Genomic DNA, 12288 nt, shown 5'->3' with positions numbered 1-12288 from the left:
GGACCCCCCCCGCCCCGTCGGGGGGACCGGGGGGAGCTGCGAAGCGTCCCCGGGATGCGCCGGGGAGGACGGCGGAGCTGGGAAGACCCTCCTGCAGAGGGTGACATTTCTCCACGGCCCAGGACCTCGAGAACAAACACGGCAGCGACTTAAATAAACACGCGTTTAATGATGCAAAACGCTAACGGGGGAGCTCGGCACCGCCAGCGGCGGAGGCCCCGACGGGGCGGGCGGCGAGCGGCTCCCCCCGGCCGGGCTCCGCGCTCCGACGGAGGCCACCCCGCGGCCAGGCACCCCGGGGTGCCCTCCCCGAGCCCTCCTCGTACCCCTCCATCCCTCGGTTGCAAAACAAAAGGGGCTGCGTGGAAGGAGAGCGGCTCCCCCCCCGAGCCCCCAGCGCCTCCGAGGCACGTCGCGGGGGCTCAGCCCCGCAAAGAAGAGCGCAGCCTCGCAGTTCTGCCATCAGCGCGGTTTTAATTTAGCCTCTTTAGGTACAATAGAAAAGAAACCTGAAAGCACATGCTAGTTCTGGGAACAAATAACTCGAGACGGACAGCTTCGGCCGCGGGCTCCTCGCAAGCCGAACCGGGAGGGCGGCGAGCGGGGACGGGCAGGAGAAGGCAGCGTGGGGCTGGCGGGGCAGCCCGAGAAATCCCCGTTCAGGAGGGAGCGGCCGGCGACTCGCGGTATTCCCAGCGCTGTTCTCCTCGTTTTTAGCCACGTCGAAGCATTGCCCCGCCGAGGAGAAGGATGCCCGGGGGGGGGGGCGCGGGCCCACGGGAGCTCGCTAGCCCCGCACCGCCGCGTTAAGACATAGGCACTTGGTAAAACTCTAATACTGCAGCTTTTTTTTTTTTTTTTCCTTTTTCCCTTTTTTTTTTTTTTTTTTCCCTCCTCTTTTTAAATTTCAGCTACATCGAAATCTTTCCTGGTAACGCTAAATATGAAAAATGTAAACGAAACTTCCCCTCCCTCCTCCCGCTAGGACACAGCGCTCCGCTCCCTCTGCCTCCGTCCGAGCTCCGCGGGGACGGGGACAGGGACGAGGGACAAGGACAGGACGCCCCCCCGGCCGCCCCTGCCCCAGCACGCCTGCGGGGCTGGGATTTATTCGGGTGGAATCGGATCCAGCTGTTGTTTTTTTTTTTTAATATTATTTTTTTTGTAATTCCCGCTGGGACCAGCTCGTTTGAACTCGAAGGGACGAGGGTTTCTGCTGCTCTCTGCGTTTGGCTACGTGGAAAAAAAAAAATAAAATAATAACAATAATGATGATAGCGGGAGACGCTGGGGGGGTGGGGTGGGGGGGAGAACTGGACCGACGTGGGGTCGAGTGAAAAGAGCCGAGAGTCCCGTTAAGAGGGCCGAGCTGCGAAACCGGAGGCCGTCCGCTGCGTCCAACCGAGAGTCCGTGTCCCCGGGCAAAGCCTCCTGTCCCGCGGCGGCCCTTTAGGAGCCCAGGTCCACCAGGCTGGACGTGAGGGGTCCCAGCAGCGAGTCCTGGAGCTGGTGGGCCGGCAGGCTGTGAGCGCTCTGGGGGGCGGCCAAGCCGCTCAGGGGGTAGCTGGAGCTCCTGGCGTGCCCGAGGTTCCCCTGCAAGAGCAGGACCGAGTTCTGATCGGGGCTCTGCGGCGGAGAAAACTCTTCCTCGGAGCTGGACAGGAGGGGTTTGCTCCCGTCCAGGGGCGAGAGCTGGTTGGGTTTGTTGGTGGCGGCGTTGGAGTTCTCCGTGTTCTCCCTGCGGAGGGCACAAGCAGAGCGGAGACGTTACCGGGGGCCGGGGGGGGAGGGGGGGGGGGAATCCGGGATGCCGGCCCCGACGGGGCCCCGCGGCCGCCCCCGGTAAAAAACAAAAAAAAAAAGCAAACAAAAAAAAATAGAAAGAAAGAAAGAAATAGGAAAAAAAGCAAGCGAGCGCCTCGTATTTTCCTAACGGAGCGGCCCCGCAGCTGCCCCCCGGTAAGACGGAGCTGCCCCGCATACCCCCGAGAGCCCGGTGAGTTAGGTGGGGAGCAGAGGTTGGGGTTTCCGAGATTTTTTTTTTATTATTATTTCCCCGTCTTTTTAATTAAAAAGAAAAAAAAAAAAATCGAAGCGCGGCCCCGCGGCCCGGGAAGGCTCGGAGGGGCCGGCCGGCCCTATTTCCTCTCCGGGCCTCTTTAGGGCCGCCGGCGGCCGCCCCAAAGCCGGGGGGCGATGAGTGCCGGCCCCGAGCCTTCCTCCCTTCGGCCGTGCCGGCGGCCTGCAGCCCGAGCCGAGCCGTGCCGAGCCGAGCCGAGCCACCGCCTCGCACCGAGGCCACCCCGGGCGGGTGGGGGCGGAAGGCACCGAACAAAGGCGGGGGCGGCCTGGGGAGGCGGCCGAGGGGCTCGCTGCCCCCCGGGCAGGTGGGATCGGCACCGGGGTCGGGTGGGAAGCGGCTTCCAGCCCCATTAACCCCGGGGGGGGGGGGAGATGCGGGACCCCCAGCTCCAGCCGGCTGGAGCCGAATTGCTTGCAGGGGGGCGGCAGCGCGGCCGGGGGGGGGGGGGGGGCTGCAAAAAGGGCGAGGGGGCCGGGAGCGAAGGGGATCGGGGGTGAAGGGGGCCGGGGACGAGGGGGTGAGGGGGGCAGGGGGTGAAGGGGTGAGGGGGCTCCTCTCCCAGCCCCAGCCCCGGCCGGGGGCGCCGGGAGCCGGGCAGCGATCGGCGGCTGCCTCCGTAGGGCCGGGAGCGGGGAGGGCCGGGGGCGCGGGGGGTGTGGGGGGGATTTAAGTACCTTTCCTTCGCCTCGGCCGCTCGGTCCCGCTGCCTCCGGTTCTTGAACCAGTTGCTGACCTGGGTGGTGGTGAGGCCGGTGGCTTCGGCCAGCTCCCGCTTCTCGCGGGGCGAGGGGTAGGGGTTGTGCGCGTACCACTCCCGCAGCACGCCCCGGGACTTCTCCTTGAAGCAGTAGCTGGTCTCCTCGCCGTCCCAAATGGTGCGGGGCAAGGGGAATTTTCGGCGGACCCGGTACTTGCCCACGGCTCCCAGGGGTCTGCCCCGCAGCTTCTCGGCTTCCACGTAGTGCGCCTTGAGCCAGAGCTGCTGCAGCTTGGGGTGGTTGTGGGGCGAGAACTGGTGGCTCTCCAGGATCTTGTAGAGCTCGCGAAAGTTGCCCCGGTGGAAAGCCACCACCGCCTTGGCCTTGAGGACGCTCTCGTTCTTGTGCAGGTGGTCGCAGGCCGGCAGGGACCACAGGAACCGGCCCAGCCTCTCCAGGTTCCCCCCTTGCTGCAGCACCTCGCACACGCAGGCGACCTGCTCCTGCGTGAACCCAAACGACGGCAGCATCGACATGGCCGGGGCTGCGAGGCGGTGACACGGCCGGAGGGGCTGCGAGGCGAGGAGGAGAGGAAAGGAGAGGAGCGGGGGGTGGTGGTGGTGGTGGGGGGGGGGATGTCCCGGTTCCCGGTCCGGTTGCCGGTCCCGGCCCGGTCCCCGGAGCGGGGATGCTCGGTGCGGTGCCGGGGGGACTTTGTCCCCGCTCCGCCGCCGCCGCGCTTAAAGCGCCCGAGCCCCCGCGCCGCGCTGATTGGGCGCCCGCGGCTCGGCCCCCGGCACGGCACGGCCCGGCACGGCCCAGCCCGGCCCAGCCCAGCCCGGCCCGGCGGGCAGAGCCTCGGCACGGGCGGGCGGAGCCTGGCGGCCCCGGCTGCGCTTCCCTCCGCCGCCTCTGCGCGGGTGCGGTGGGGTGGGGGGGAGCCCCCCCTCGGAAAGGAGCTTGGGCTTTCCTGCCTTCCTTCCCCTTTATTTTGATCGGTTTTTATTTTTTATTTAATTTTTTTTTTTCACTCCCCCCTCCACCCCCCCTCCTCCTCCTCCTCGCCCGCTCGCCGTCCCCGTGCATCCAGCCCGTCTTTAATTACCTTAATGCCGGGGATGAATAAATAATGCGCAGTGAACCTCCCCGCGCCGCACTCTCCCCTTTTACCCCCCTCCCCTTTTACCCCCTTCCCCTTTACCCCCTCCTTTTACCCCCTCCCCTTTTACCCCCTCCTTTTACCCCCCCTTTTGCCCCCCAGTTTTACCCCAAAGGGTCCGGGGGGGCCCGGAGGGAGCAGCCCCTGCCCGCCCCCCCCCCCCCCGGGGCAAAGCGGGAGCGCAAACCGCACCGACCGGCGGCGCTTTAATTACCCTAATCCTCATTTGCACACCTCGCTCCAAAGCAATTATTTAGGAAAAATTAGAAAACAATTAGGCTCCCTAAACAAAGATAAGCTATTGTCAGGAGCCGGGACGGGCTGGGAGAGGAGGACAATGCGCTGAGATAAGGGGAGCGGTGGGGGGGGGGTCCTCCTGCCCCTATTTCTCCGCGATCTGCGGCGTTTTAAGCACGCTTCAGACCTCTCCCGGTTAAGAACCGGCTCTTCGGGGCTCTTTTAAACCTGGTTGCCCCCGCTAAAGCCGGGCTGATTTCTTCGGTTTGAAGCGTTCCGGGTTCCTTCATTGGGTTTCAGGAGCAGTTTGGGGCCGAGGCCGGCGGCCATCCCGGTGCCCCTGCCCCTGTCCCTCTCCGGGGGGACCCCCGGGACCTCTCCGCCCTCCCGGCCGTGCAGGGGAAAGGCCCGTGCCCGAAGATATTTTCTCCGAGCCCCGGAGCTTGCTTTCCCCGTGTATTTCGCGTCTCGGGGCCGTTTAAAATAAGCCCCTGCCACCCCGTCTGCGCAGTGCCCGTGACCATGTGTCTGGTAATTTTCCCTTGCCATTTTATTTTAGTACTTATGATGTTTCGGATGAAGTCTTAAAGAGCTGCAATGTCCTCCCAGAAGGAATGTCTGCTTGGAACAGATCCTTATTGACAAGGCAGCTGTGTGGGGACCGGAACGGAGCCTTAAAACCCGGCTCTAAAATCAACTAATACCCTAAAGTCTGGAGCAAGTGCGCAGAATTACAGCGCATGGGCTCGCAGCCTCCCGCGGCCGCTTCCTGGCCGAGCGGTGCCATGTCCAGCTGCGAGCCCGGGGACGGGCTCCCCGCCCTCCTTTCGCTTTATTTCCCTTTATTTTTATCCCTAGCCTCGAATAAGACAGGGAAGAGCCGAGCCACGGGTTCGTACCCTCGGGCTGAGGGTGAGGAAAACGCCAAAAAAAAAAAAAGAGGCTGGGGAAGCCCCTTGCTTGGTTTCTATCCCCCCTTCGCCTTTCTCCTCTCTTTCCTTTAAAAGGCCGACCTAAATAAACACCGCGGTGGCTGGGAAGAAGCAAAAAGTCCCTTGGCGGCCGGAGAGAGGCTTCCCCGTGATTTTGGGGAGCTGGGTTTTATTCCTCCAGGCTCCCCGAAACCGGCCCGCGGAGGGGCCGGCGGCGGTCCGCTGGTGGGCTCCACCTGGGGGCTGTGCTCAGCCCAGAGCCGCTCGTGGGGGGTGTTAATTATCAGGGGCTTGGGTTTGGTTTCTTTTTTTTTTTTTTTCCTTTTTCCTAAAAATTGAAACCTTTCGCTTTAAACCCCGGGCAGAGGGGAAATGGCACGGGTTTGCGAAGCACGCCGTGCCATTCGCCCCCGTTCAAAATCACGCAGAAACGGTTTCGAGCCGCAAAAAAAAAAAACCCAAACATAAAAACGGTCGCAATGAAAAAAAAAAAAAAAGGAAGAAATAAAACAGAAGTGGATGCAAACACCCAAACAACAACAAGGCGGCTCGGAGGAGCCTCCGGCCCCTTTATTTCTCGGGAGGCGAGGGGCAGCAGCCCGCAGCCTGGGCACAGCCCGGGCTTTGCAGCCTCCGGAGCCTCTCCCCGCCGGCTTCGCCTCCGCCGCCGCCGGGGCGCGGATCCGCGGCGTTTGCGCTGGAAATTTTCCTATTTTCGTGATTTTTTCGATGCGGCGAGGAACTGGGGGGGAAGACGGGGCTCGCGCAAAGGCACTCGGCGGGTTTTCATCGATTTCGCCGGAAAAACAAACAGCAAAACTATGGAGACAACAGGCAGAACACGCGTCCCCTCTCCCCTTAGAAATAACCCTCTTTCTAAAAGAAATTTGATTTTGTTGCTTCCTCTCTTTTTTTTGTTGTTGTTGTTTTGTTTTTGTCTCGAAGTGTGGGGGTCTGGGGAAGCAAGCATCGCGACGAAATAAAAGCAGGAGCGCTTTTTTTTATTATTTTTTTCTTTTTTTTTTCCTTTATCTCGGAGCCGTGTCTCGGCGGTGCTAATAAGCCGTGTGCTGCCTCGGAGGCTGGGAGCCGGCGGGGCAGTAACACAACGCTGCCCATTTCCGAACCTTTCGAAGGCGAAACCCAAAACCGGCCCATTAGTCAATGAGGTTTGTGTTGTAGAGGGCTCCTTTCCCATCCACTTGCTGTTCTGAAAAATAGATCACATTTCGTTATCTTCAGTGAGAATCTGCAACGTGATACCGGATCCGTGTTGCCTTCCCTGCCGAATGCGAGGCGCAGGGGAGACAGCCAGCTTCCTTGGCGTATTTCTAAACAATAAAGGATTTGTATTTGCTTTCTCTCCCTCTCTCCCCCTTTATTATTCTATTTTTTTTTTTTTTAATGAGGAGGGACAAGCCCCTCTCCGTGCGCATCCCTCTTGTCTCGCAGGAGCCTTTGGCCCCGAGCGCCTGCAAACCGGCGCAACCTTTAATGACGTGTTGGTAAATCGCCCTCCGGACACCTGTAAAAACAACGCCGGGGGCCGAGGGAAGGGGACCCCGGGGAGGGGACCCCGGGGAGGGGACGGGGACCCGGCTCTGGCCCGGCTCGGCCCAGCCGGGACCCGGCGGGGGGCGCAACCGGGGCGCAACCGGCGCGCAACCGGGGCGCAGCGGGCCCTTCCTCCGCGCACTTACCGGCACGCTGTCCGAAGGACGGGAGCTGGCCACGAGCGGGTTTTTTCTCCGTGGGCTGACCCGGGCCCGGTGTCCCCGTCCCCCCTCCCTGCCCTGGGACCCCCCCCCGCAGCCCCTCTCTGCTCGCTCGTGTACCTCCGGGATGCTGATTCTTTTTAAGCTAGGAAGAATTTCCTTTCGGGAGGTGAAACCCTCCAGCTCCTCCTGTTCAGAGGAAAGTGCTAGTGATGGTAATACGGGGTGACACTAAATAAACAGTTAAAGCAGGGCTGGAAAGATGGAGTTAATTATCCAGTGAGCTGCATTTAAACCCAGACCAGGAGGGGCTGATTTGTTTTGGCGCAGGGAACCGAGGAGGAGACGAGCCGCCGAGGTCTCCTTGCTCCTCTCGGAGCCTCCTTAACTCGTCCTTGCTGCCGCCGGCCCGGGGGCGCGGGGACCCCTTCCCCGAGCCGCCCCCCGCAGCCTGCCCCCCCCCCCCCCGGGCAATTTTGGGGGGCCCCAGGCTCCTGTGCCACCCCCTTTGTGCTCTCGCAGCAGCGAGGTGGCCGCCCGGGTGGCTCTCCGGTGCCCGCACTCCCCCAGGTAAGTTTGTATACGAGCAGCAGCAGCAGCCCTGCAATGCGATTTCTTTTCTTCTCCTTCCTCCTCCCTTCTTTTTTTCTCCTCCTTTTTTTTTTTTTCTTTAAGTCTGATATTAATAATCCCCGTATGCCCCTCTTTCCGGGTCATTACGGTACTGCTGGTCTCTAATCAATCCTAATGCGATGGCAATTGGAGTCTCTGATGAATGCATCTCAGGTTTCTTGTAATGGCTCTACCACATTTTCCTGGACCTCCTTCTTTAACCTGAGATGCCAGGGGGACGTCTCCGTTCTCAGCTGCTGATTACTTCAAGATGTTTGGGCTGGTGTGGGGAGCGAGCGAGTCAGCCTGCCCCTGAATAATCTGGAACCGAATTGGATGAGCAGTTTCCTAAAACCCAAGGGGTTTAACTCCTCCGCTGCGCCGAAGCCTGCCCGCACCTCCCGCACCGCGACACGCGTGGCCGTGGGAACGTGTCTGGCCCAAGCCCCGGGTACCTGGCCCCGGGAGGGTGCCCCCAGTTGGCCCCACGCAAAGCCCTGTGTCCCCCTGAGCCACCCACGCCTCCCACCTGCACGCCCCCACGCGTGGGCACCCCGCTGTCCACCCACGAAGGGATGCACCTGCACCCGTGCGCGCACCGCTCCCCGCGTGAGCGCCCTGCACGCCCGCGTGCACGCACCCACTGGGACACGCACGCCTTGTGCACGCACCCCATCCCCACCCGTGTGCGCACCCCGCGCGCGTCTCCACGCCAGAGCCACCCACTCGTGCACGTGTCCGGGTCGCCTCAGGCGTGTCCGGGGCAGGGAGCCGGGTGCTCGGGAGAGGTGAGCCCCAACATTGCCTAGGGGGTGGCTGGGGGCAGGGGGGCGCTGGGAAAATGGCGAGAAGAGAAAGCAAAAATTCGGTATTTGTCCAAGAGGGGTATGTGGCTTTTTTCTTCTTTCTTTCTGCAAGATATGACAATACTTTTTGTGCAAGAAATATAAATATATGCAAAAAAAAAAAGTTAAAAAATATGAAAAAATGGAAAAAAATCCTGCAGAAAGAAAAAGAAAAATAATTACAACTGAAAAACAAAACAAAACAAAAATTTGGATGGGCACTGCCACTTTTCCCACTGCCCCCAGTGGGGTCACCTGGGTGTGTCCGTGCCGTGGGACCCGCAGTCCCACCCGTAAGGGCCTCAGCATTGTGGTGGGGGGACAAACCCGTCACTTCTCAGTATTTCTCTCTCCCAGGGTGCTTTATTTACCTGCTGGCACCTACAGCTGCCCGGGCCCGCACTCCCCTCCCTTTTGGCTGTCTGAAAGCACAAATCCATATTCCCCGCCCGGGCGATGCAAAGCGCATAATCTGTTCTGTACACACGGGGTTCACACGGGGCAGAATGGGTACAAGATTTACATAAGTGGCTCTGTTTACCTGCACTTTTTGCATTTGGGCACTGAGCAAATATTTCCTCTGCCTGGGGACCGTGCCTGATGCAGCTCGGGCTGCGGGTTGGGTGCAGGCAAAATTTTGGGAGGGCATCTGGGAGCCCGGGGGGGGCCCGTCCCGCACCCGCCGCCTCGGTGGGTTTCCGAGAGCGCTGCGAGAAAGGGACCTTTCACCTCTCATTAGTGATGCCATCAGTGGCTTGGCAGAGCGGAGCTGAGGTCACGTTACATATGGCACGCAGTCTGTTCAGCGCCGGCAACGCCAGCTTTGAAATTTTAGAGAGGGGAAAGGTCACCTTGCGTAAGCCGGGTCTGGGGGTCCCCGCTCTGTCTGCGCGCGGGGTGGGCGTCCATATGCCTCCGTCGTCGCCGGCCTCGCTCCGTCTGGCCCTGAGAGATGCTCAGCCCCTTTTCTCTTCCTCCCCCTGAATTCGCAGGGAGTCGCTGAAACGAAGTGGTTGCTTTCGTACCGCCTCGCCTTTTCCTTAGAGAATGTCTCTGTGAGCGCTGTGTTGTTGTTTTTTTTTTTTTTCTCCTTTCTCTTCCCAGCATAAACCTGTCTTGCATGACTGATTATTTTTTCAAGCGACGTATAAAGCAGCTTTCCAGGAGAAAATGAGTTGTATCTGTTTATCAGCAGATCTGTCCGGACGGATAAGTTTACCGTTCTCAGAGCTGGGTATATAATTTCATAGACCTTCAAAATGTCTCGCTTCCATGGTGATTAAAACTTCTCACTCCTGAATCTTGCTGGGGTATTTCAGGTTTCATGCCACTGGATCTTAGAAAAGCACATCTGTACAGTTGTATTTCTTTCATCTGAAGAGACAAAAAAAAAACCAAAACCAATATATTTGCGTTTGGGAATATACCACACCTTACATTAAATTAATGCCTGGCGTAACTCACTGCATTGAATTGTGGTAGGATCCTGTCAAGGCTTCGTCCTGAACATCTCGGAGGCAGTGGCTGTGGGGAAGTTACCGTTTTGCCATCCATGACAGCTGACACCGTAAGTCCGTGCCCCTTATCAGCCCTCCTGCAGCATCTTGTTTTGCAAACTTTTGTTTTTAAATACACGGGGCCTGATTCTCATGCTCTCGAAGTAACTTGAACGGGAGTTTCTGGCATGCAGCTGTTGCTCAGCGATCTTCAAAAGGACGTTTGCTTTTACACAGGTCATCACTAAAAACACTCCAAATGAAATGGATGCTTATCTTTAGGATCCCTGAGAAACGGGAGCTGAAGCAGCGTGCGGCGCAGATTCAGAAATTCACCTTCCTGCCTGCTCATTCAGCTCCACTGCGCAGAGCGAGGCATCCGGGCACCCGCACTAAAGGGATCTCATCCTGATTTCCTACTAATACTAGTGCTTCTTGCACGTATTTTAATTTTTAAACAGGAATAGTCTTCCACTGCCTGTCAAAGGGAGTGTTTGGAGCGGAGATACGAGACAGCTGACTTTCAGAAATGGAGACGCTGAGACCTGCCCACGCGTTTTGTCACGACCAACGTTTTCATAGCATGGGGCTAAATTGTGCTCTTAGTTACTTGAGTGCAAATCTGCAGATTTAAATGGAGTTTGTCATAAGAGGGGACTGGATTTAGTCATAATTTTCTGCTGCTGTCTGATCACTGTAGTCTGAAGAAAGCAACATATGTATAATGGTAGCCGAGATGCAGGAGGGGCAAGAAGCTTTCTACCAATGAGGATCGCATTAAATAATTAATTCCCAATTGCCTTTCTACATTAGTGCTTTCAGCTAAAAAAGCCAGTCAGCTTTGTAAGGCCCCAGGCACTGAAACATTTGGTGCATTGTCAGTCCAAAAGTCGGGGTAATAGATACCCAGGGTGCGCTGGAAAAGTGCTGCTCTGCATCGTGCCATTTGCATATCCAGATGCACAGCCTCCTTCCTCACCCGTCCTTTTTGTTCCCGGAGTTTGACAGGACAGCAACTCTTCCAAGGTGGTTGCTGAAGAAGCCAAAAGCGTATTTATTTTACCCAAATCAGAGGAACTGAATGCTCGAGTCTAAAACCTGAGTATACAAAAGCAGCATGTGGGTCTCTTATCAGCAGACCAAATCAGGCCAGTTAATAAGGAAAGGAATGAATTTCCCCCTCCTTTCCCATTTGCCCCCCTTACCCCATCTGCTGGTCCCCCAAGCTCAGCCTGTAAACTCAGGTCAAGATGGGATCTTTCGGGCTCATACATCATTCACAATAAAGATCTTGCCACAAGAAATGACTTTACAAGCCTTTTGATGTGCAAGTCATCGGAGACAGCTCAGCTCACCTTCTGAGACAGATACACGTGTGTGCGTGCGTGCATGTGTGTGTGCATAAAGCTGAAGAAGAAAAGGAAGCATTGGAATAAACTGCCCGAGGAGGTGGGAGATTCGCGTTTAAAAACAGGTCTAGACAAACATCTGTCAAAAAATGCCGCCGTGCATTTGATCCTGTCTTGGAGGTGAGGAAAAGGCTGAATGGAGATGTCAGGTCCTCTCCAGCCCCGAGACACCACAGTTATATTATATACACATATATGTCTGGCCATGCAAGTACATGTATATTTCCAGTCTTACTGTGAAAAGCTTTTGGCTCCTGTGGTATTTTCTGGCTGTGAATCCTGTAGGCTAATTATAGAGAGGTCTGCTCTCTCTTGGTTTCATTAAATTTCAGTTCCACTGAGTTTTGGTTTCGTTTCATTTTACATCCTTTGTGCCACAAATGGACCAGATTGCAGCATCCATCTGATGGCTGTAGTTCTCTCTCCTCCCCCTTTTTTTTTTCAGCTCTTTTCATATAAGTTGAAGTCCCTTTAATTCTGAAGCATTTTGGCAATATCAGTGTCTTTCAAAACATATTTGTAAGTCCTTCCCTCTGCTCTTACACTTCTTGAGGTGGGGTGGCAATGGCAGAACTTTATTACTAAATGAAACAGATTGGTCCCTGAAGAAGCTGTTCGGCTAAACAGGAGGATGAAGTGTGAAAGATTTGGGGTTTGGGTTTTATTTTTATTTTTGTACAGGATCACTTTCCAAAGCATCCTGGCTGTGAAGGCAAGGTGGCCACGGCAGCTGCTGGCACCCCCATAGCTTCTTCCCAGGTCTGCAAACCTCAGCAGGATGCTGGAGCTGCAGGCTGTGCTTGGGGAGCGAGCTGGCAGCTTGCTGGTGTTCATGCACAGAGGACGGGGAGGTACCAAGGTGCGGGACTTGGGGTCCTTTACACAGCAGCCAATTTCAAATTCTCCTTTTAAAATTCATTTGAAAGTGAGTTTTATCACCATGAGACATGGAGGTACCACTCAGGACAGGGTCCTGTACCTGTGCACCAGTGGCGCGTGCTGTGAGAAGCAAAAAAGGCTGCAGCAAGCTGCAGGCATTAACACCAAAATTTGCAGTGGGAATTGAGCCCTGAGTTTCTGAAGCCTGACGCTGGGACCAGCC

At 57.3% G+C, this 12288-nt stretch overlaps 1 protein-coding gene across 1 annotated transcript; it reads right to left on the bottom strand.

The window, feature by feature from the left end:
- Positions 1-454: 454 nt before the first annotated feature.
- Positions 455-3731, bottom strand: SIX1 (SIX homeobox 1). Its single transcript, XM_066998477.1, has 2 exons — positions 2758-3731; positions 455-1738 (listed from the first exon to the last, which is right to left on the bottom strand). The coding sequence occupies exons 1-2, from the start codon at positions 3315-3317 to the stop codon at positions 1450-1452; spliced, it is 849 nt and encodes a 282-aa protein (XP_066854578.1). The 5' UTR covers positions 3318-3731; the 3' UTR covers positions 455-1449.
- Positions 3732-12288: the final 8557 nt, after the last annotated feature.

The sequence above is a fragment of the Anser cygnoides genome, chromosome 5 (genome assembly GCF_040182565.1).
Source record: "Anser cygnoides isolate HZ-2024a breed goose chromosome 5, Taihu_goose_T2T_genome, whole genome shotgun sequence".
In the NCBI taxonomy this organism is placed as follows: Eukaryota; Metazoa; Chordata; class Aves; order Anseriformes; family Anatidae; genus Anser; species Anser cygnoides.
Note: the sequence above shows the minus strand (reverse complement) of the source record. Positions and strands in the feature narration are given on the sequence as shown.